The following is a 21194-nucleotide window of genomic DNA, read 5'->3' on the forward strand; positions in this document are numbered from 1 at the left end:
TCTTCATCGGAGGTGCTGTCCCCCTTTTCATCTTTGATGCTGTTAATTTGCTTTTCTTCCTTCTTTTTTTTTTAATTAGTTTGTTTTTTCAAAGTACCAGCTTCTTGTCTTATTTATTAAATCAATAGTTCTATCACTTTCAATTTTATTAATTTCTCCATTAATTTTTAGGATTTCTAGTTTGGTTTTCTGCTGGGGGTTTTTAATTTGATTGCTTTCGAGTTTTTTTATTTGCATTTCCAATTGATTGATCTCTGCTCTCCCTAGTTTGTTGATATATGCACTCAGAGATATGAATTTACCTTTGATTACCGCTTTGGCTGCATCCCAAAAGGTTTGAAAGGATGTCTCGCCATTGTCATTTTCCTCAATAAAATTATTGTTTCTATGATTTCTTCTCTAACTAAACGATTTTGGAGTATCATTGTTTTAATTTCCAATTAGTTTTTGATTTGGTTTTCCATGTACCTTTACTGATCATTATTTTTATTGCCTTGTGATCTGAGAAGGCTGCATTTATTATTTCTGCTTTTCTGCATTTGTGTGCTATGTTTCTGTGACCTAATAAATGGTCAATTTTTGTGAATGTGCCATGTGGTGCTGAGAAGAAGGTGTATTCCTTTTTATCCCTGTTTATTTTTCTCCATATGTCTATTAATTCTAATTTTTCTAAGATTTCATTCACTTCTTTCACCTCTTTCTTATTTATTTTTTGGTTTGATTTATCTAAATTTGATAATGGTTGGTTTAAGTCTCCCACTAATATGGTTTTACTGTCTATTTCTCCCTTCATTTCTCCTAGTTTCTCCATTAGAAATTTGGGTGCTATATTATTTGGTGCTGTTACAAGGGAATCACTTTAAAAGACTGATATATATTAATTTAAGGTCGCCAAGGAATCAGCTATGTAATTCCTAAATGAAAAACTCAAGTCAGCCGTCAGCCTTTTTTGGAGTTTAATTACAAACAGGAGCAAGAAAGGAATTAGAGATATATATAGAGAGAGAAAGGGGAGAGAAGGGAATAGGGCTTAAATACCCCTTCTGTTTAGGCTGGGCCAAAAGGCCCAAGCCCTTAGATAGCTGGGGCAAAGAAAAGAGATCAGTCCCTATTACTCACGTGTCCAAAATGGAGAAACAGTCCCAGAGGCCCCCACCTTCAGCTTCCTTCAGAGCAAGCTTCCTCAGAGCCCAGGAACCACACCGCTCCAAAAACTCAACCCCCTCCTCTCTCCAGACCCTCCTATCTTTAAGGACACCATCCAAGTTGCCTCCCCTCAGTCCTCACATCTACCAATCACTCTTCATCAATTTCCCTGTCAATGGAGGCTCTCGCTTAACCCAGGACCGCCCAGAGGTTTCTGGCTTTTGCACATGTCTGTTGAAGGTCATATTTTTCAAATGATTAAATCTTTACTCCTTTGTTACAGCCCTTTCTAAATCCTGTTAACTTGAGTATGGTAGAGATTGGAATAATTAAATTTTGATCTAGGCTGCAGCCCTTTCTCAATCCTATTAGGACTGAATAGGGTGGAGATTTATTCCAAGTATCTCCATTGTATCAATTCTAAAATCAATCAAGACTCAAAGAAATTCCTGTTCTATGCTTAAGCATAGGTCAAAGTCCTTTCCATTGTTCAGCAAAGGGTCTCTGTCCTAAAGTAATCTTAAGAAGGGAAGAGAAAGAACCTCCCATGCCAATGGGGTTCCCATTCCAATAGACTATCAGTAAGAAATTTTCCAAGTATGAAATATCCCAATGGTGAAATTTCCAACATTTATAAGTCTAAGGAATTTTGAGGTTTACAGTGCATACATGTTGATTAGTGATATTTCCTCATTATCTAAAGTCCCTTTTAACAAAATATAATTACCTTCCCTATCCCTTTTGATCAGGTCTATTTTTGCTTTGGCTTTATCAGATATGATTACCACTCCTGCCTTCTTTCTGTCAGTTGAGGCCCAGAAGGTCTTACTCCATCCTTTAATTCTAATATTGTGGGTGTCAACCCTCCTCATGTGTGTTTCTTGAAGACAACATATGGTAGGGTTTTGGATTCTAATCCATTCTGCTATTCATCTACGTTTTATGGGTGAGTTCATCCCATTCCGTTCAAAGTTATGACTGTCATTTGTGTACTCCCTGGCATTTTGATATCCTTCCCTAGTTCTAACCTTTTCTTCTTCTGCTCTACCTTTTAGTCCAGTGATTTACTTTAAATTGGTCCCCCTTGTCCCCTCCCTTGATATGTTTCCCTTTTTAGTCCCTCCCTTTTTGTTCCCTCCCCTTCCCCCCCTCTCTTTCCCTCCCCTTTTGTTTTCCCTCTCCCCCTCCCCCCTTGGTTTTCCCTTCTCTCTACCCTTGTTGGGTAAGATAGAATTCAAGATCCCAATGGATCTGGATGTTTTTCCCTCCCAGAGTTGATTTCCCTGAGAGTAAGGTTTAAGTAAAAATTCTCTTCCTCTCCTTCTTATAGGAGTTTTCTTCCCCTCCCCTTCCCATGTGAATCTTTGTGTGAGAAAGAGTATTCTATTTGGTCTTTCTTTTCCCCCTATTTACACATTACATTTTCCCCATGTGTTAGTATACATATATTGATATAAATGTAGTCCTTATAGAAGAGAGTTTGAGTAAAAGAAGAAGATAACATTTTTTTCCTTTTCCCTTTTCTTCATATTTACCTTTTCAGGTATTCCATGCTCTTTGATTTTCGATATCGAACTTTCCACAGAGTCTTTTCATTGCAAAAAGTTGGAAATCTTCTATTTTGTTGAATGCCCATACTTTCCCTTGGAAGTATATAGTCAGTTTTGCTGGGTAGCTGATTCTTGGTTGGAGACCCAGCTCTCTTGCCTTTCTGAAGATCATGTTCCATGCCTTACGATCATTCAGAGTAGAACTTGCAAGGTCTTGTGTGACCCTGATTGGCATTCCTTTATATCTAAATTGTCTTTTTCTGGCTTCTTGTAGGATTTTTTCTTTTGTTTGAGAGTTTTGGAATTTGGCAATTACATTCCTGGGAGTTGTCTTTTGGGGGTTTAGTGTAGAGGGTGTTCTGTGAGCTCTGTCAGTGGCTATATTGCCCCCTTGTTCTAGATCTCTGGGCAATTTTCTTTGATTATCTCTTGTATTACTATGTCAAGTTTTGGTGTTTATTTCTGGCTTTTCTGGAAGTCCAATTATTCTTAAATTATCTCTTCTCCCTCTATTTTCCAAATCTGTCACTTTGTCAGTGAGATATTTTATGTTCTCTTCTAATTTCTTGGTCTTTTGGCTTTGCTTTATTAGTTCTTGCTTTAAAGCCTGGTTTTCTTTTACAGTTTGGTCAGACTGGTTTTGTAGATGCGTGAATTTCTTTTGCATTATTTCCCACTTTTCCTCCCAGAAGGCTTCCATCTTTTTGCTCATTTCAGATTCAAATTCTTCATGGGTTTGTGGAGAGTTTCCATTTCCTTTGAAGGTATCGGAGTATTTCCTTGTGTTTCCTCTTCTATCACCTCTGTGTTTTGTATTTTTGCTCCATAAAATGTGTCCAAAGTCTCCCCCTTCTTGTTTCTTTTGGAGTTTTGGGGTTTTTGTGCTTCTGTGTAGTTTGCCATCTCTATCTGAGTGGGGAGTATTAGCTTTTCTTATCTCTGTCTGGTGTTCAGAGGTTTTAGCCCTAGGCAGATTAGATTGTCCATTCTATGCAGTTGTTATTCTGTCTTCCTGGGGAGCCAGGAATTACTGGTGTGTCCCTGTTACTGCCCTCCTCTCCTCGGCACCCTCCTGATGCTTCTCCGTTGCCTTACTTCCACGCTCTGAGCCTAGCTTGGCCCTTGTTCCTGTGCCTTAGCCGGTCAGCTGCAGCACTCTGCGGGGGGAGGGGCTTTGGCTTCCTGGAGCTCCAAGGGCTCCTAATGAGATTAGCTTTCCCTGGGTTGAATTTAGTATGCCTTGAGGCAGGGACTCCAATGGAAGGATCCAGCCAGGGGTTACAAGCTCCCCCCTCTCTCTCTGTTTCCCTGCTGTCTGGGTGCCCCCTCGACTGGGTCAGGTTGTTTTCAGGAAGCGGCCTTCAGAATAGCAGGCCATGGGGCTCTGAGGTTGCCTCTGCTGCCTCGGACTTGGACTTGGCGCTCTGGGTTGGGGGGGATGGGTCCTAGGACCTTCCTTCTGCCTACCCCTTAGGTCCGAGTGGTCTCTGGTTCTGGCTTTTGGGGGGGGGGGGGCGTACCTTTTGATCCAGGTCCAGGAGGAGGACTCCCGGGGTCTATGTTGTTGATCGTTTTGAATTTCGGTGCCCTAGGAGCATTCGGTTTGAGATCAGTAAGGAAGGGTTTCAGGAGATCTGGACTTTAGCTTTCTCTAATCCGCCATCTTGACCGGAAGTCAATTTTTTTTTCCAATTAACAAGAATTTACCTTTCCCTGAACCCTTCTTCTCCCCAACTCCAGGGAAATAAAGCAAAACTCTTGCAACAAATATGCACAATTAACTGAAACATATTGACACATTTTTCATATCCAAAAATCTGTTTCTCAAGCTATCTATCAAGTCCATCACTTCTGTCAGGAGATTGGCAGCATTCAGTTATCAGTCATCTGAAATTGTAGCATATCATTGATATGATAAGAGTTCTTAAATTTTTCAGAATTTTTAATTTTTACAATGTTTATGGTGTAAATTGTACCTCATGTTCTTCCCTCTTCTTTCTGCATCTTTTCAAATGAGGTTCCAGTGATGATCACTTCTCCCCACCTTTCCTTGTTTACAGAGATTTCTACATTCCATCACAGTCACATCCTACAATTTGTTTAGCTATTCTCCAACTGATAGACCTTCTCTCAATTTCTAATTCTTTGCCACCATAAAGAGAGCTGCTATAATATTTTGGAACATATAGATTCTTTCCCTTTTCCCCCCTGATATTCTTGTGAAACAGATCTGGGTCTAATAACAGTTTTATAACTCTCTGTAATTCCAAATTATTTTTCAAAATGGTTGGATTGGTTCATAGCTCCACCAAGAATGTATTAGTGTCCCCATTTAACCTCATTGCATTTAGCATGGGCAAATCAGAAGCCATGTTTAGAAGGAACATTGTACCCTCTTTCTGCAGCTCTTGACACTATTGATTCATCTTCTTCTCCTTGATATTGTCTTCTTGAAAGGTTTCAGTGACACTACTTTCTCCTCAATCTGTTGCCTAGCTAACACATCCTCAGTTTTCTTTTGTTGGATCTTCATCCAAGTTACATTTGATATCCCCCTTTTCTACTATTTTATTTGGTGATTTCTCCTGTTCCCATGGATTTAATAATCAGCTCTATGCTGATGATTCTCAAATGTACCTGTCCATCCCTATTATATCCCTACTGTAAGGAGAAAGGAGTAAGCATTTATTTAGTGCCTACTTTGTGTCAGGCAGTATGCTAAGTACTTTACAAATGTTATCTCATTCGATTCTCTTAACAACCCTGTGAGTTGGTGTTGTTATTATTCCCATTTTATAGTTGAGAGAACTAAGGAAAATAGGAAATGACTTGCCCAGGGTTACATAGTAGTAAGTACCTGAGATCTGGGCTCAATATATTACTCAGTATGCCACTTGGTGCTCTGTTGTACATCTATGACTTGGTGTCCTGCAGACATCTTAACCTCAACATATCCACAGCTGAACTCAGTAACTTTTCCCTTCCCTGGTCATCCATCTTCTGAATTCCTCCATTACACTTACGGGCACCTCCACCCTTCCATTGACCCACACTTAACAAGCTAGTTGCATCCTAGACTTCTCACTTTCACCCCTCCATATTTAGTCTCTTGCCAAGGCCTGCATTCTCCTTCTTCCCCTTTCTCTGACATTTCCATCATCTTGATATAGGCCCACAGCATCTCATGTCTGGATTATTGCAAAAGTCTGCTAATTGGTCTCCCTGATGTGCCTCTCCCCATTAAACCCATTTTTCATTCACCTGTCACAATAATCTTCCTAAAGCATGGGTCTGACTATGCCCCCCCCCCCCCCCCCCGCCCCACTCAGTAAACTCTGGTGATTTCCCATTATCTTCAGGATAAAATCATAAAACTCTCTGTTTAGCATTCAAATTCCTTCATAACTTGTGCCCTCCACCTTTTCATTTTTTTTAAACCTTATACTCAGCTTATGGACTCTTTGGTCCAATGTTACTGACCTCCTTGCTTTGGTTTATTCATTTTCTCTGGTTGTCATCCATTCCTATAATACTCTTTCCTAGCTTCCCTCATGAAAGAAAACTGATCTTTTTTTTTTTTTATTTCAAGAAACAAAGGCAAAGTGGAAAATGAAAGAATAATTGGTCATTTTTTGAAAGAAGATTACTCAAAATGAAAACACCTAGTCAAGATCCTGGGTTCTTAATTAGAAACTGCAGACAGTCAGAAAGAAAGAATTCAGCTGCTGAAGAAAGATAATCATGATCACACACAATTTAACAGCCCTAAGTGAGCAGACAGTTTGGGATACAATATTCCAGAAGACAAACTTTCCCCTATATAGCAAAAATGGAACTTAAATGAAAGAGCACTTCAAAGCATTCCTGATAAAAAGATCAGAGATGTGTGGAGATTTTCAAGTGCAAACACAAGAATGATTGTGCAAACAAATTATAGTGTATATACACTCAAGTTGCGGAATGGCTGAACAAGTTATAGTGTGTATATGTGAACAATGATGGAAAACCATTCTAAAGCTTCCCAAGGGGAGAGAAGCTTTAAGGTAGGAAGATAGAGGAAGGATAGAAGTATTGGATACCACGAGGGGGATGGCGGAGCCAAATTATAGATATGAGGTGACAGGAATGAGTCAGAAATATAGGCCTTATTAATTATCAATGAGCCACAGCAAAACTCCGATCAGTGGACTACTCAGAAGGCTTGTACCCGTCCAAAGATCCAAACTTAATACCACACAGGTTGGAGAGGTGATAGAGAAAAGAAAGTGCCTGGCCGAAGGCCAGGTCCCAGGTGAGAGAGAGAGAGGATTAAAGATGGAGCTTGGCCAGAGGCCAAGCTCCAGCAAGGACAGACATGAGTGGGAGCTGAGATCCAAGTGAGGAAGAGAGGAAAGAGAGCGGTGTGGAGCCTGCTGCGGCTGTATTTAATCTCTTTGATATGCAAATATACACAACACATAGGGATGATTATCATTGGTTAATGACAAGGTATAGGTGTAGTTTTTCTTAGCCAGGTGAGCACAAAGAAACCTGTTTTCCCGCCTAACCTGGGGGAAGCCGGGGTCAAGGGTCAGAGGCTTTCCCAGCCATGTGCAAGACTGAGCATGCTCAAGACTGAGCATGCTCTCTTCTAAGACAATCTGTTCATACTGTTTCCCTTGCCCCTAGACAGGTGTGGACTGCTACACATTCAGTATCCAATTCTTGATAAATATATGCTATATTTTTGTTACCTTTTATTTTTATATGTAATAACCTTATATATAAGCATATAACCTTATATATAATATATATGATTTATTATAAGTGTAATAAATTATAATCTTATCCAATTGAAAAACATTCTTATATTAGTTATGTCCAACAATCTCTCATTCTTTATTTTGCCCCTCCTCAAGAAGGCAGGTAATATGTATATAGGTTATACATATATTATCCTATAACAGATATGTCTGTGCTCATCATGTTGCGAAACAAGACACATATTGCTTATACTAGAAAAATATTCTTGGAGGAGATAAAGTGAAGAATGGTATGTTTCAATTTGGATTCAGATTCCAACTGTTCCTTCTATGATGGTGGATAGTGTTTTTCTTCATGAGTCCTTTGTAGTTGTCCTGTATCCTTGCCCTGTTTATAGTAGTTAAGTCATTCACAGTTGATCATCATGCATTATTGTTGTTATTGTGTACAATGCTCCCTTGGTTCTGTTCACTTTACTTTGTCACTTCATAAAGGCCAGGGTTTGTTTTGGGTTTTTTTGTCATCATCTTGTTTGTCATTTCTTATGTATGCTTATAATAGTATTCCATAACAATCCTATACCATAGCTTGTTCAGCCATTTCTTAATTGATGGGCATCTTTTCAGTTTCTAGTTCTTTACCACCACACACACAAAAAAAAAGCTGCTATTGTTACAAGGGAATCACTTTAAAAGACTGATATATATTAATTTAAGGTCGCCAAGGAATCAGCTATGTAATTCCTAAATGAAAAACTCAAGTCAGCCGTCAGCCTTTTTTGGAGTTTAATTACAATAGGAGCAAGAAAGGAATTAGAGATATATATAGAGAGAGAAAGGGGAGAGAAGGGAATAGGGCTTAAATACCCCCTCTGTTTAGGCTGGGCCAAAAGGCCCAAGCCCTTAGATAGCTGGGGCAAAGAAAAGAGATCAGTCCCTTTCACTCACGTGTCCAAAATGGAGAAACAGTCTCAGAGGCCCCCACTTTCAGCTTCCTTCAGAGCAAGCTTCCTCAGAGCCCAGGAACCACCGACCAAAAACTCAACCCCCCTGATGATCATTGGGAGACTAGTCTCCCCATTGATCATTTAACATAATCATTTTGTAGTTCTAAATTCACTTCTAACTAAAGATATACACAATATTCAATTTTCTAAGAGAAATTAGAATAGTGAGAGAGGAAATAGAAAAGAAAAGAAAGCAAAACCAATGTTTGCTAGGCGCATTGACAGAAAGCCAAATTAGGGGCAGTCCCTTTTGGCATAAATGTTACAATAAATGTTCAATCAAAAGTTCAGTCCAATCAATCACATCCAAAGTTCATTCTTGATCTTCTTGATGAAGTGTAGGTTTTTGGCATCTTTCTGCAACAGTTCATTCTCTGGATATAAAAGTTTCAAGCTTCTTTCTTGAAGATCTTTTCTTGAACAAAATCAAAATCTTTGAATTTTTTATAAAAGTAAAATCTTAAACAAAAGTCTTGGATTTTTATAAAAATAAAATCTCAAACAAAAAAAATTCAAAAATTCTTAGATTTTAAATTAAAATACAATCCCCCCTGAAGTAAGTATTAAAAAAAAAATATCAAGTTTAGCTCAGAATGCAATGTTCAGTTATGGGGTTGTATGTGTCAATTATCAAAAGAATAGAAAAAATAATCAAAAACATGAGAAAAACTCAAAATAGACCTTGTATAGGTCCAGTTTAAAGTAATTTCTATCCCACAAGTATGTAGGACAGAATGCAGTAATATTTCACTTAGCCATTTGTAGCCAAGACTACAGGAAGTTGCCATAATATAAGAAGAAAAGAATTAGAATTCTATTTTGATGGGGAAATGTCATTCCCTTGTCTGATTTTTTTTCCTTCAGAGATATAGGGAGCCAGCATGATAGTCAAGCTTTGTACTTGTTTGAGTACTTCGAAAGGAGTGTAGATACAAGGAAGTCCTACGACTTAAACATAAGTTAAGCGTCGCAACCTTGAGTCTCACTTTAATATTTCATGTGTGCTCTATTGGCACTATTGAGGTTTAGTCTGTGCTCCTTGTTTTTATCCCTTTTCCTGGAATCAGACACAAACATTAATCACAGTCCTATAATATTTTATCAATAAATGGCAGGTTCCCATAGTTTAAAGCTTTTAGGCATATATTGATATTATAGCAAGAGTATATATATTAACTTGTATTACTGCAGGGAAAAAAATAATATTAATATTAATTATGTGTACCTTCAGTACAAAAAAATGAGAAAAAAATCAAATATTCTGATCAAAAAATAAAAAGAAATAAGAAAAAATAAGGAAAAAAATCAGTAATTCAATATATTCTTGAAAAAAAAACATCCATTTGTCTATGGATTATTATCTCCAATTCATATGATAAGATAGAGTCACAATTCATATGATAGGATAGAGTCAATCAGTCTCAGCAGAAGATGCTTTCTTCACATGTGAGCAGTGAATCCAAGAGTCTCTTTCTCCAATCTTTATAGATGTTGGAGTAGTTAATAATATTTGGAATGGTCCTTCCCATGAAGGTTGAGTTGCTCCAGTTCGCTTGAAATTCTTGATATAAACTTTATCTCCTGGGTTCAGGTCATGCAGAGAAAAGTCTAATGGTCCAGCTTGTACTGCAGCTCCGGATTCATGAAGTTCACGTAGTTTGTGCTGTAACTCCTGTATATAGGAAGCAATAGTAATATCTCCCCCTAATAGCGATGTATAAGCCGGGGAGAAAGGCTTAGCCTGTATAGGCGGATGTCCAAAAAGCATCTCAAATGGTGAAATATGTAAGTCTCCTCTAGGCCTGCTTCTAAGATAAAATAGGGCCAGAGGGAGAATTTCAGGCCATTTTAAATGGGTCTCAGTGCATAATTTGCCAATCATAGTCTTAAGTTCTTTATTCATCCTCTCCACTTGGCCTGAGCTCTGGGGGTGATATGGAACATGGAATTTTGGAGTTATCCCCAAGCAAGAATATATTTGATTTAAGACAGAATCGGTAAAATGACTCCCTCTATCGGAGTCAATACGTGCTGGTAGGCCAAAACGAGGAATAATTTCCTTTAAAAGTATCTTTGCAACAAAATCTGCTGTGGCTCGGGTCGTAGGAAATGCTTCCGGCCATCTGGTTAGTTGATCTACAATTACTAGACAAAATTTATAACGTCCAGCTTTTGGCATTGTAATGAAATCTATCTGTAGATGTTCAAAAGGTGTGTAAGCCAGAGGACGTCCCCCAAAGGCTTTTCCACGATATGCATGTTGGTTATATGCCTGGCAAATAGGGCAGGCTGAACATACTTTAGAGGCTACAGTAGTTATACCAGGGGCTATCCATACTCTCTTGACAGAGTCCACGATGCCCTGGGTGCCAAAATGACCATTTTTATGAATAGATTGGCAAATTTGGTTATAGAAACTTCTAGGGAGCAGGGGTTTTCCTTCAGATGACACCCATACTCCATTAATTTGTTTTGCTTTAAATTTTTGTTTCCATTTTTCCACTTCCTTTTCATTATAGGAGAGTGATAAATTTAAATTATCAATGGTTGTTAATGTTAAAATTAATCCAGGTCCTTCTATGGCTGCTAGTTTTGCAGCGGCATCTGCTCGGTCATTTCCTCTAGAGACAGGGTCAGAGCCACCTGTATGGGCAGAGCAATGAACTACAGCTAGGGCTTTAGGCAGTTTGAGAGCAGAAAGAACTTCATTAATAATTTCTGCATTAGCTATGGATTTTCCAGCTGAGGTTAAAAATCCTCTTTGGAGCCATAGCATCCCGACTGAGTGACAAATGCCGAAAGCATATCTAGAATCTGTATAAATAGTTGCCTTTTTATCCTTGGCAATTATACAAGCTTGTTTTAGAGCTATGAGTTCTGCTCCTTGAGCGCTAATGTTAGAAGGTAGTGAAGCTGACCATTCAGTGGCAAATTCTGAGACTACGGCAGCTCCAGTGTAACGTATGCCATCCCTCATAAAAGAGGAACCATCGGTAAATAAAATCAGATCTGCATTGTCTAAGGGAGTGTCCAAGAGATTATCTCGAGGCTTTTCTGCCATGGACACTAATGTTTCACAGTTATGTAGTGGTTCTCCTGAAGTGGGTAAATCTGGAAGCAAGGTGGCAGGGTTAAGAGTTGAACAGCGTTTCAAGGTAATATTTTCACTATTTAATAAGGTTATTTCATACCTTGTAATTCTCTGATCCGAGAATGCCTGTGTTCTATGTTTTACCAATAATGCTTCAATCTCATGTGGGCACATTATTGTTAATGGACATCCCAATACTAAATCAATGGTTTTTGTTACTAGTAAGGCTGTAGCAGCTACTCCTCTAAGGCATGGTGGTGCATGGCCGTTCTTAGTTGGTGGAGCGATTTGTCTGGTTAATTCCGATAACGAACGAGACTCTGGCATGCTAACTAGTTACGCGACCCCCGAGTGGTCGGCGTCCCAACTTCTTAGAGGGACAAGTGGCGTTCAGCCACCCGAGATTGAGCAATAACAGGTCTGTGATGCCCTTAAGCTCTTTCTCGATTCTGTGGGTGGTGGAGGTTGAGTTTTTGGTCGGTGGTTCCTGGGCTCTGAGGAAGCTTGCTCTGAAGGAAGCTGAAAGTGGGGGCCTCTGAGACTGTTTCTCCATTTTGGACACGTGAGTGAAAGGGACTGATCTCTTTTCTTTGCCCCAGCTATCTAAGGGCTTGGGCCTTTTGGCCCAGCCTAAACAGAAGGGGTATTAAAGCCCTATTCCCTTCTCTCCCCTTTCTCTCTCTCTCTCTATCTCTAATTCCTTTCTTGCTCCTATTGTAATTAAACTCCAAAAAAGGCTGACGGCTGACTTGAGTTTTTCATTTAGGAATTACATAGCTGATTCCTTGGCGACCTTAAATTAATATATATCAGTCTTTTAAAGTGATTCCCTTGTAACACTATACATATTTTAGAACATATAGTTTCTTTTCCTTTTTTCTTGATTATGTTAGGAAGTAAACTCTATAGTGGTATTACTGGGTCAAAAGGTATACACGGTTTTTCTCTTTGAGTATAATTCCATATTACTCTACAAAATGGTTAGCTCAATTCAGAGTTCCATCAATAATTGTGTTCCTGTTTTTTCCATGTTCCCTCCAACATTTGTTATTTTGCCCTTTTATCATTTTAGCCAACTAAATAGATGCAAGATGATAAGAATTGTTTTGATGTGCATTCCTCTAATCAATAATGAATTCGAGCAGTGATGGTGAACCTATGGCACAGGTGCCAAAGATGGCACAAAGAGTACTTTCTAGCCAATATGAAAATTAGTTTTGCTTGACTATAGAGGTTTGTAATAGTGGCTTTGTTTTTCTTTCCTTTTCAATTAGGAGTTGAATGGGGGCTGTAAGATGAGAAAATGGGTTTTTGGTGATTGAAAAAAATTAATTAAAAAAAGGGACATGAGACTTGGAGTTATAGGGTCTGGTTGAAGTACTTCAGTATTTCTTAATTTTGTGATTCTGTGTAAATTAAATTTTTCTTTGGGATTCAATTTTTTATGTTGATTTCATTTTTGGAGAAGGAATTCTTTTTTCTTTGTAAAATGAAGTAATAATACCTAAGAGTGAATACTTCCTGGGATTGTTGTGAGAAAAATACTAAATAAACCTGAATTATATGGTCATGAGTATGTAGTGTCATTATTGGCCCCCAGAAGTCTAGGACTTCATAGATCATATTTATTTCTTAACACAGTAACTAAGCTGCTTGCCTTGTTATTAATATCCAATATTAGGCACCTCTTTTTACTTTTTTGGGAAGGAGATCTCTGTTGCCTTTTGCCTTAGCTATGGAAATATTTGGGAGGAAATAGAAGACAAGCGGGAGCTAAGGTCAAAATTGGGAGAGAATGTTTTAAAGAATCAAAAATTTAGAACCTTATCTGACCAGTAAGTATCCGCTCCTATGGGAATATCAACAGAGATTTTGGAATTTTGACCTAGAATTTAGTTTATAATAGGGATTCTTCATATATGAGATTTTACAATGATCTTTATGGCAGTTAGGATTATGGAGAATTGTCATTTCACTGGATTTACACAAGATCATCAGAAGGCTGGAGGGATTTGTTTTTATTTCAAAGACCAATGAACTCATTACCATATTATTCTTAAGTTAGAGCCCACTCTTCCCAAAGACATCATTCTTATTTAGGGGAGAGTAAGCCCTAGGTTTGTGGGGCAGAGGTGGATACTTTCTAACCATAATTTCTACTGCATAATATTAGTTAATGCCTTTATTGAGAGCTAAAAAAACCCCAAACCCCAAACTGAGAAAACCAAGTGAAGTACAGAATAGCATCCTCTAAACACACTAGTAATTTACTCATATGTAGTATGGGTCATATGTATATGCTTGTAAACTAGATCACAAATCTTTAAGGATGTGTCCTTATGCCATGATGTTTTCTTGTTCAGGTATTATCCAGAGAGATGAGTCGCCTATGGAGAAAGGAATATCTGGACATCGAGGGGGGGACTTTGAACTCTCCGATGTGTTCTATTTCTCCAAAAAGGGATTTGAAGCCATTGTGGAAGATGAAGTGACTCAGAGATTCTCCTCAGAGGAGTTAGTGTCTTGGAATCTCCTCACACGAACAAATATTAACTTCCAGTATATCAGCCTTCGATTAACAACAGTATGGGTGCTGGGAGTTATAGTGCGTTACTGTTTCCTTCTTCCTCTTCGGTAAGCCACATGTGTATTACTCTGATGGTTTAGAATGGCTTGTGTTTGGCCTACATGTTGTTTTTATTGACAAAAACCATTTTATGAAATGAGATTGAAAGAAGATGGGTAGGAATCTGATTTTTAAAAATTTGTTTGTTACATTGAAGTTAGAAATCTAACTTTAATGTCTAGTGCTAGATATAAACATATATATATTTTAAAAAGTATATAACCATTATATATTTCTGTTTATCTGTAAAATTCATTGCAGTTTTGGCTTCTTAACTCCAAGACAGAAATAATGGAGATAGAACATGTTCAGAGATGAATAATAGAAATGAAAGGGCTGATACATGAATATAGGTTTTAAAAACTAAAAACTTTAGTCTGAAAGGACAGAAGCTAAGTAGAGAAAATAATTGAAATAGGATAAATATCTTTGCCACCAAATCCTTATTCTAAAATATTCAATAAATATTAGAGTATTTTAGTTCTAAAAAGAGGACATCATATATTATATACTCAGTTATAGAATTATAAAACTAATTAACAAGAAGTGGTATTGCCTTAAGAAATTATATCTATATGGATGTTGTTGGATATGTGTACAAACTGTAAAAATTAAATCCATAATCTTAAAATATTATATTTTAAGGAGGTGTATTAATGATCATTAGAAATTAAGGAATAAAGAAAATACAATATAAAGACCATGTGCCCTTGGCTTGTTAGCCATTTTTATCCATCCCCACTCACCATCATCACTGCTGATTCTCCATCAGAGAGGAGAGAGAACCTTAAGTACCACTCCCTTTATCCTCTCTCTATAGGAAGTATGTAATGACAGGAAGTCAGTGGGCTCTTGGGATATGTAGTTCTTTTTTTAGGGTAACAGATTTTCAATTATACATTCCCCCCTATTTCTCCAGTGGATCTTGTAAACATACCAACTTTGAAATTACAATAATTTGAGGATAAGAGGAAAAGAAAACAAAACCAGTGGTTGCTAGGTGCATTGACAAAAAGCAAGTTAGGGGGCAGTCCCCTTCAGCATAAGCGTATACATACAAAACAAATGTATTTAAACCCCACACAGTTCAGATCACCACATTCCAAAGTTCACTCTGGATCTTCTGGTGCAGTGTGTGGTCTGTGGAGGCATCTTCATGGTGCCTTCTCCAAACAGTTCACTTTTTGGATTCAGAGAGGTGGCATGTTTCTTAACCTAAAATTACTCTCAAAAAGAATTTAAACTTTGCAATTTAAAATAATAATTATACATTCCCCCTGAAGAGGGTATTGAAAAACCTTGGGATCACTTAGGAATGCATGGGCTAAGTTGTCAGGTATATGAATCAATTGACAAAAGAAATAAAAAATAATTTAAAAGATCCAAATAAAAAAATAAGTTCTGGATGAAATATAGACTATCAAAGTCTTATGTGTAAAAATTCTAAGTAAAAGAAAAATAAATCTATAACAGGTCCTTCAATCAGGGCCTAATTAAAGTGATTTAAGCAATTATGCTTTTGCCCAATCAGTAGCCAGGACTATAGAAAGTTTGCCACACCATGAAAGACAAGAAAAGGTACTAGATTTTAGGAGCCAGGTAGAAGCCAAATTTGAGATACTTGGTAGAATGTGGAACAAGGAAGACCTGCCTTTAACCCCAAACAAGTTCAAGTCCTCTTGTCATGGCTCAAAATTTTCATCAATTCCACTGGAATTGGTTGGTCTCTTTGACCTTGTGCTCGATTGGCATTATGCAGTTTAGCTTTGTGCTTTTTTGGCACCGCAAAATGGCTCTTTTTGTATTCTCTTGTCCTCAAATCAGACAGAATCATTAAGCAAAGTCCCATAATTTTTTCAAACAAGCAGTGGCATCATTTTTATAGTCTCAAGCTTTTTGGGTATACATTGACATTATAGCAAATATATTTTAAACCTATATTGCTGCAAAATCAAAAAAGTTAAAGAAAATCTCTATTGGTGACAAGTGTTTCAAATACAAAAAGGAAAGAAAACAACTGAAATAGTATATTGCACATGCAAGCAAAAACAATGATAAATGTTTTAAAAATAAAAAATATAGCTTATAATCATTGACACACTTCGTCAGCTAAGGAAAGGTAGAATACAAAGGTTTCTCACCAAAAATGAGATCCATTTCCTTTTTAACTTAACCACTGTGTAAATACAATTTTCAGCATAAAACAGTAATACAGTAGATAAAGCACATTCAAAGAAGTATCAAAAGCCCCCAAAATTCACAATAGCCCAGTTAATTACAATAGCAAACAAATATCATATTTCATATAAGTTGCTGTATGACCAAAAAAAAAAAACAACAACCTATGAACTGATGGATATTTGTCACAATTTTTTACAGACATAGCAATTCTTTCAACCTTGGCAAATATATTTTTAAACAAAGTAAAACTTATTTGGGTCTAGAACATTACCAAGAAATCTAGATTGTACTGGTGGAAGTAAATTAACTTGAAGTTTTTCAGGAGCTCTTTTTTAGGCTTCCCAATTCATAGAAACACCTTGGTAGGAACATTTCTTTGTTTCTGTACCTTTAATACAGCATTCTTTAAAATATAAATATAAAAAAACTCATCCATTCAGAAACCACTAGTTAATTAAAATGATTTCTGAAGACCCCTTAGAATCACCATTCAATTCTTAGCTCATTAAATTCTCTAAAAAAAAGTTGTTAGCCAGGTTGAGTCCACCCATCATCTATGTGACAATTAACAAATGAAAAATGGGGGGGGGGAGCTGTTTGTGGGCTTTACAATATTTTGTTTAGTATAGTTATAGGGGAAAGGTAACAGAATATACCTAATAGTTAAACACAGTAGATTAAACTGATTTGGTGTAACAGAATAGTATTGAATATATTAATGTATGAACTTAAAACAACAAAATTAAATCTTAATTAAAACAATTGGCAAAATACAATAAGATACAGAGACTTTCATTAAAAAAAAAAGTCTGAAAAGGCTTAAAATTTCACCTCCAGACCCTTTAAAGTTCCTTTTTCTAAAAATCAGATCTCTAATGTCAGGACTGTGGTATTTTCCATATCAAGGGAGAACATGGGTTTTAGGAATCTCAAACTGGGCAGCCCCAAATGGCAAAGAGTTGCAGGGAGATGAATTTCTCCAATCTCAGGCAAGATAAGTGAAAGGATCAGTGTACTCATGAAAAACATCCTAAAGCTGGAAGCTGTTTGAAATAGGTAATGCACTGCTCTTTCATGGAATACACCATGATAGTAATCAACTGCCTGTTTGGAAGAGTCTCTTCCTTCTCCCTGTCCCCACTGAGGTAAAATGCCAGTTTCCCCAGAGGGAGTGAGGAGGCTACTCAGTTGCCTAAGGAAAAAGACACTCCGTTTTGTTGTTTTTTTTTACCATCTTCCCTGAGGAGCAACTCCAAGGTCTCCTAGTTCCTTGGAGGCAGCAATCCGCCCAGCAGGGACAGCAACAGTAGGCAGGGTCGGGTAGGGATGGAGGCAGATTTAGGATTGGAGCTGGAGATCTGGAGGAGGAATTCTGGAGGCCAGGGGGCTGGGGCCAGGTGAGCGATCTGGGTTGAGAAGGTCTGGAGGAAGCAGTGAGGAATGTGGAACGAGAAATGAAGGACTCAAGCAGTTGGGCAAGAGAAGCGGTTTGTCTCTTCTTGGCCAAGAATCCCCTGGCTAAAAATAGCCCAGCCAGTAGGGAGAGCAAGCAACTGGGCAAAAAGTAGGAAAAGAAAAGAGCAGCAGCTCTAAAGAGATTTGGAGTTTGTCAGGGAGAATGGGGTGGATAAAAAGCCTTGGCAAGAAAAACATGGCTTTAAAAAATTATCTAGGCTATCTTAAAAAAAAAAAAATTGAGAGTTTCTTGTCACTGTTCGGGAGCCAAACTGTAAGGGTAAAATTTAGGGTTGAGACTGAATATATTATATTAGTGGTCACCAGGGATTTACATTCTAAATCCCAACGAAATACTCAAGTCAGAGTAGATTTATGGTGGTTTATTTATAATAGAAGGAAGAAAATTAAGAATGAGGGAGAAGAGGGAAAGGGTAGAAGATCCACCCCACTCTGCTTAGTCTTTATAATTCTAGCAACCAGGAATGTATACACCCCCATTTAAGGATTAACTGTAGGGGAGGATGGCCTATGACCGGCATGTGCTAGCAAGTGACAAATCAGAAACAACTGACTGATCCCCTGGGCTGTCCCAAGCCAAGCTTAAGCCACCATTGGTACATGTGAATCATAGGAAGTGATGTAAATAACTGCCTTTATATTTCGTGTCACTTCCTGTGAGAGGGGCTTTTGCCGCTTTTGTGGGACTTGGCCCTGGAACTTGAGCCTGGAGGAGCTCAGCATGAGACCTCAGACCGCCTTGCTTGAAGGGACCATGTGGTGAGTGATAAGGCTTATTCCCCTTTCCCTTGACCCTTTTGAAGGCCTCCAAAGAGGCCCCTCATCTTGGAGGAGGCATCCTAGCTGGAAGTCGAGCTAGATTTAATCTTCTGGGAAGGCCCCTTGGCTGAGGCCTCTGAACTTCCCCTGGCTCAGACTAGCCTGGAGCAGATCTTCTACCCTTTCCCTCTTCTCTCTCATTCTTAATTTTCTTCCTCCTATTGTAAATAAACCACCATAAAATTCTATTCTGACTTGAGTATTTCATTGGGATTTAGAATGTAAATCCCTGGCAACCACTAATATAATATTTTCAGTCTCAACCCTAAATTTTACCCTTAACAATACTCAAGAAGTACTTGGAGAAATTCTTAGATAGTAGATAAAAGGTAGTAGATATATAATAGTAGTATTCAATTAGGCAGTATTTCACTAACTCTTAAAAATGAGATGACATTACAGAGAATTGTAAGATTTAAATTAATGTGCAATACTTAAAGTATTTTTATAAAGTTCATTATCTGACAAAATAGAACCACGTGACTTAAGTTTTTCAACCTCCTCAAAAATCCCTGCCCCACTAAGAAGTGTGTGGCGTGCTGGGGATCATAGTTTTTAGGGTAACAGTCTAATTTCATAATCCCCCTGAGATCCTTTGGAAGACTAACCTCCCCAGTGGATCTTGTAAACATAATCAACTTATAAATTACAATAATTTGGGGATAAAAGGGAAAGAGAACAAAACCAATTATTGCTAGACACATTGACAAAAAGCCAATTGGGGGCAGTCCCCTTCAGCATAAGAGGATACTTACAAAATAAATGTGTTACAACCCCCCACAGTTCAATCACTTATACTCCATGGTTCATTCTGGGTCTTCTAATGCTATGGAGGTTTCTTCAGGCATCTTCATGGTGCCTTCTTCATACAATTCATCTTCTAGATTCAGAGTTATCAAGTTCCTTGAAATGTTTCTTTCTTAAAAGGTTTTTTTAGTTTTATGACAATTATACAATCCCTATGATAATTATGTAATCCCCCTTGAGGAGAGTGTTGCAGTCCCTATGACAATTACACAATCCCCCTAAAGAGGGTGTTGATCAACACTCAGATTCGCTCAGGTAGCCACTGAAACTCATGGCTTTTATCTTGGCTGAAATACTCCCTCTTGGGGCCATTTAGGGGTATCATGCCCCTTAGGAAAATTTTATAAGTCTATAAGCCATCATGGGGGTAATCAACCCCTTGGATTTGCTCCCTTCTTTGGCATGTCTGTAACAGCTCTAAGAAACATGTCTTTCATATGTCTCATCCCTTTTAATGTGGAGGTGAGGATCTCATTTCACTTCAGCTATTAAATGGACCTTTACCTCTTTTTACAAACAACTCAAAGGTACTTTTACAATGGTATCTTCTCCAGTCCATTCATAGGGGGAAAGGTACAAATAAGGACAGTGCAAAAGAATATATAGCTAATAGCCAAAACACAGTAACTTAAAGTGATGTTATAGAGATATATGTCATAGGATACAGGCACTGAATGCACGAGTTCTTTTTTTTTTTCCAATTCCGATATAGACTTTTATAAAACAATGGAGTCTGAAAAGGCTTAAAAATTTCACCTCTAGACTCTTTAAAAAGTACCTTCCCCTCCCAGTATCATCAAACTTCTAGATTCCTTTGGTCACACCTCTGGGATCTTCCATAGTGAGGGAGAATTCTGCACTGAGTATAGTGTGGAGGAATCCCATATTGGATGTATTCTAGAGCCTGGGCAGGCCAGAATGGTAAGGTAGTATAAAGATATGAATTTCTCCCCTGAATTGTAGGATTACCCAAGCTAGTAGCAAGGAACAGTAGTAAGAGAAAATATCCTTAAACTGGGAGCTGTTTGAGATGGGTAATGTATATCTCTTCCATAGAGTAGGCCATGCTTGCAATTCTACTTACTGCTTGGAAGAGTAATCTTCCTTCCCCTCCCCCCCAGGGGTAAAAATGCCAGGGAGCATCTTGCTTCCCCTGCTACATGGACAGGGTAAAAGCCCTTGAGGAGGCTAATTATTGCTTAAGGGAAACACACCTGGGCTTCCAAGGCAAGCCTCAAGCACTCAGCTGTTGGAAATGTAAGGGAAAGAGGGATTTATATATTCCAAGCCTCTGGAGAGCTGTTCCAATCAGCAGCAATAGCAGCAGGAGCAATGGCTCCACAAGGACCGCCCAGACAGGGCGGCAAGATTTGCAGGATCAGCAGCAACAGGCAGCAGCTCTGAAGAGAGGTGGGGGCAGGGAAGCTGTGGCAGGAGAAACATGGTTTCTTTTCAAACTAAATTACTCAAGAGAGAATTAAGAGTTCTGAACCCCACTTCTGGTTGCCATAAATGTAAGATTTAAGTTAATGTGCAATACTTCAAGTATTATTTTTATAAAGTTTATTATCTGACAAAATAGAACCATATGACTAAGTTTTTCTACCTGCTCAAAAATCCCTGCTCCACCAAAGCCAAGACAGGAAGGAAAAAGCACAAAGAGATGGCCCTCTACCCAATTTATATCCTGTCTAAGTCAGCACATAATGACAGGAAGTGAGTGGGGTTCTGAGGATCATAGTTTTTCTG

The 21194-nt window shown here is 38.2% G+C and overlaps 1 protein-coding gene across 4 annotated transcripts in view; it reads left to right on the plus strand.

Annotated features, from left to right (window-relative positions):
- The window catches only part of GPAT3 (glycerol-3-phosphate acyltransferase 3), a 98105-nt gene that overhangs the window by 42420 nt on the left and 34491 nt on the right, over positions 1-21194 (plus strand). For all 4 annotated transcript variants that reach the window (XM_056803204.1, XM_001371098.4, XM_056803205.1 and 1 more), the window contains one exon: positions 13900-14170. In XM_056803204.1, the coding sequence (XP_056659182.1) occupies positions 13900-14170 (271 nt within the window). The remainder of the gene's footprint in view (positions 1-13899; positions 14171-21194) is intronic.

The sequence above is a fragment of the Monodelphis domestica genome, chromosome 6 (genome assembly GCF_027887165.1).
Source record: "Monodelphis domestica isolate mMonDom1 chromosome 6, mMonDom1.pri, whole genome shotgun sequence".
Classification (NCBI taxonomy): Eukaryota; Metazoa; Chordata; class Mammalia; order Didelphimorphia; family Didelphidae; genus Monodelphis; species Monodelphis domestica.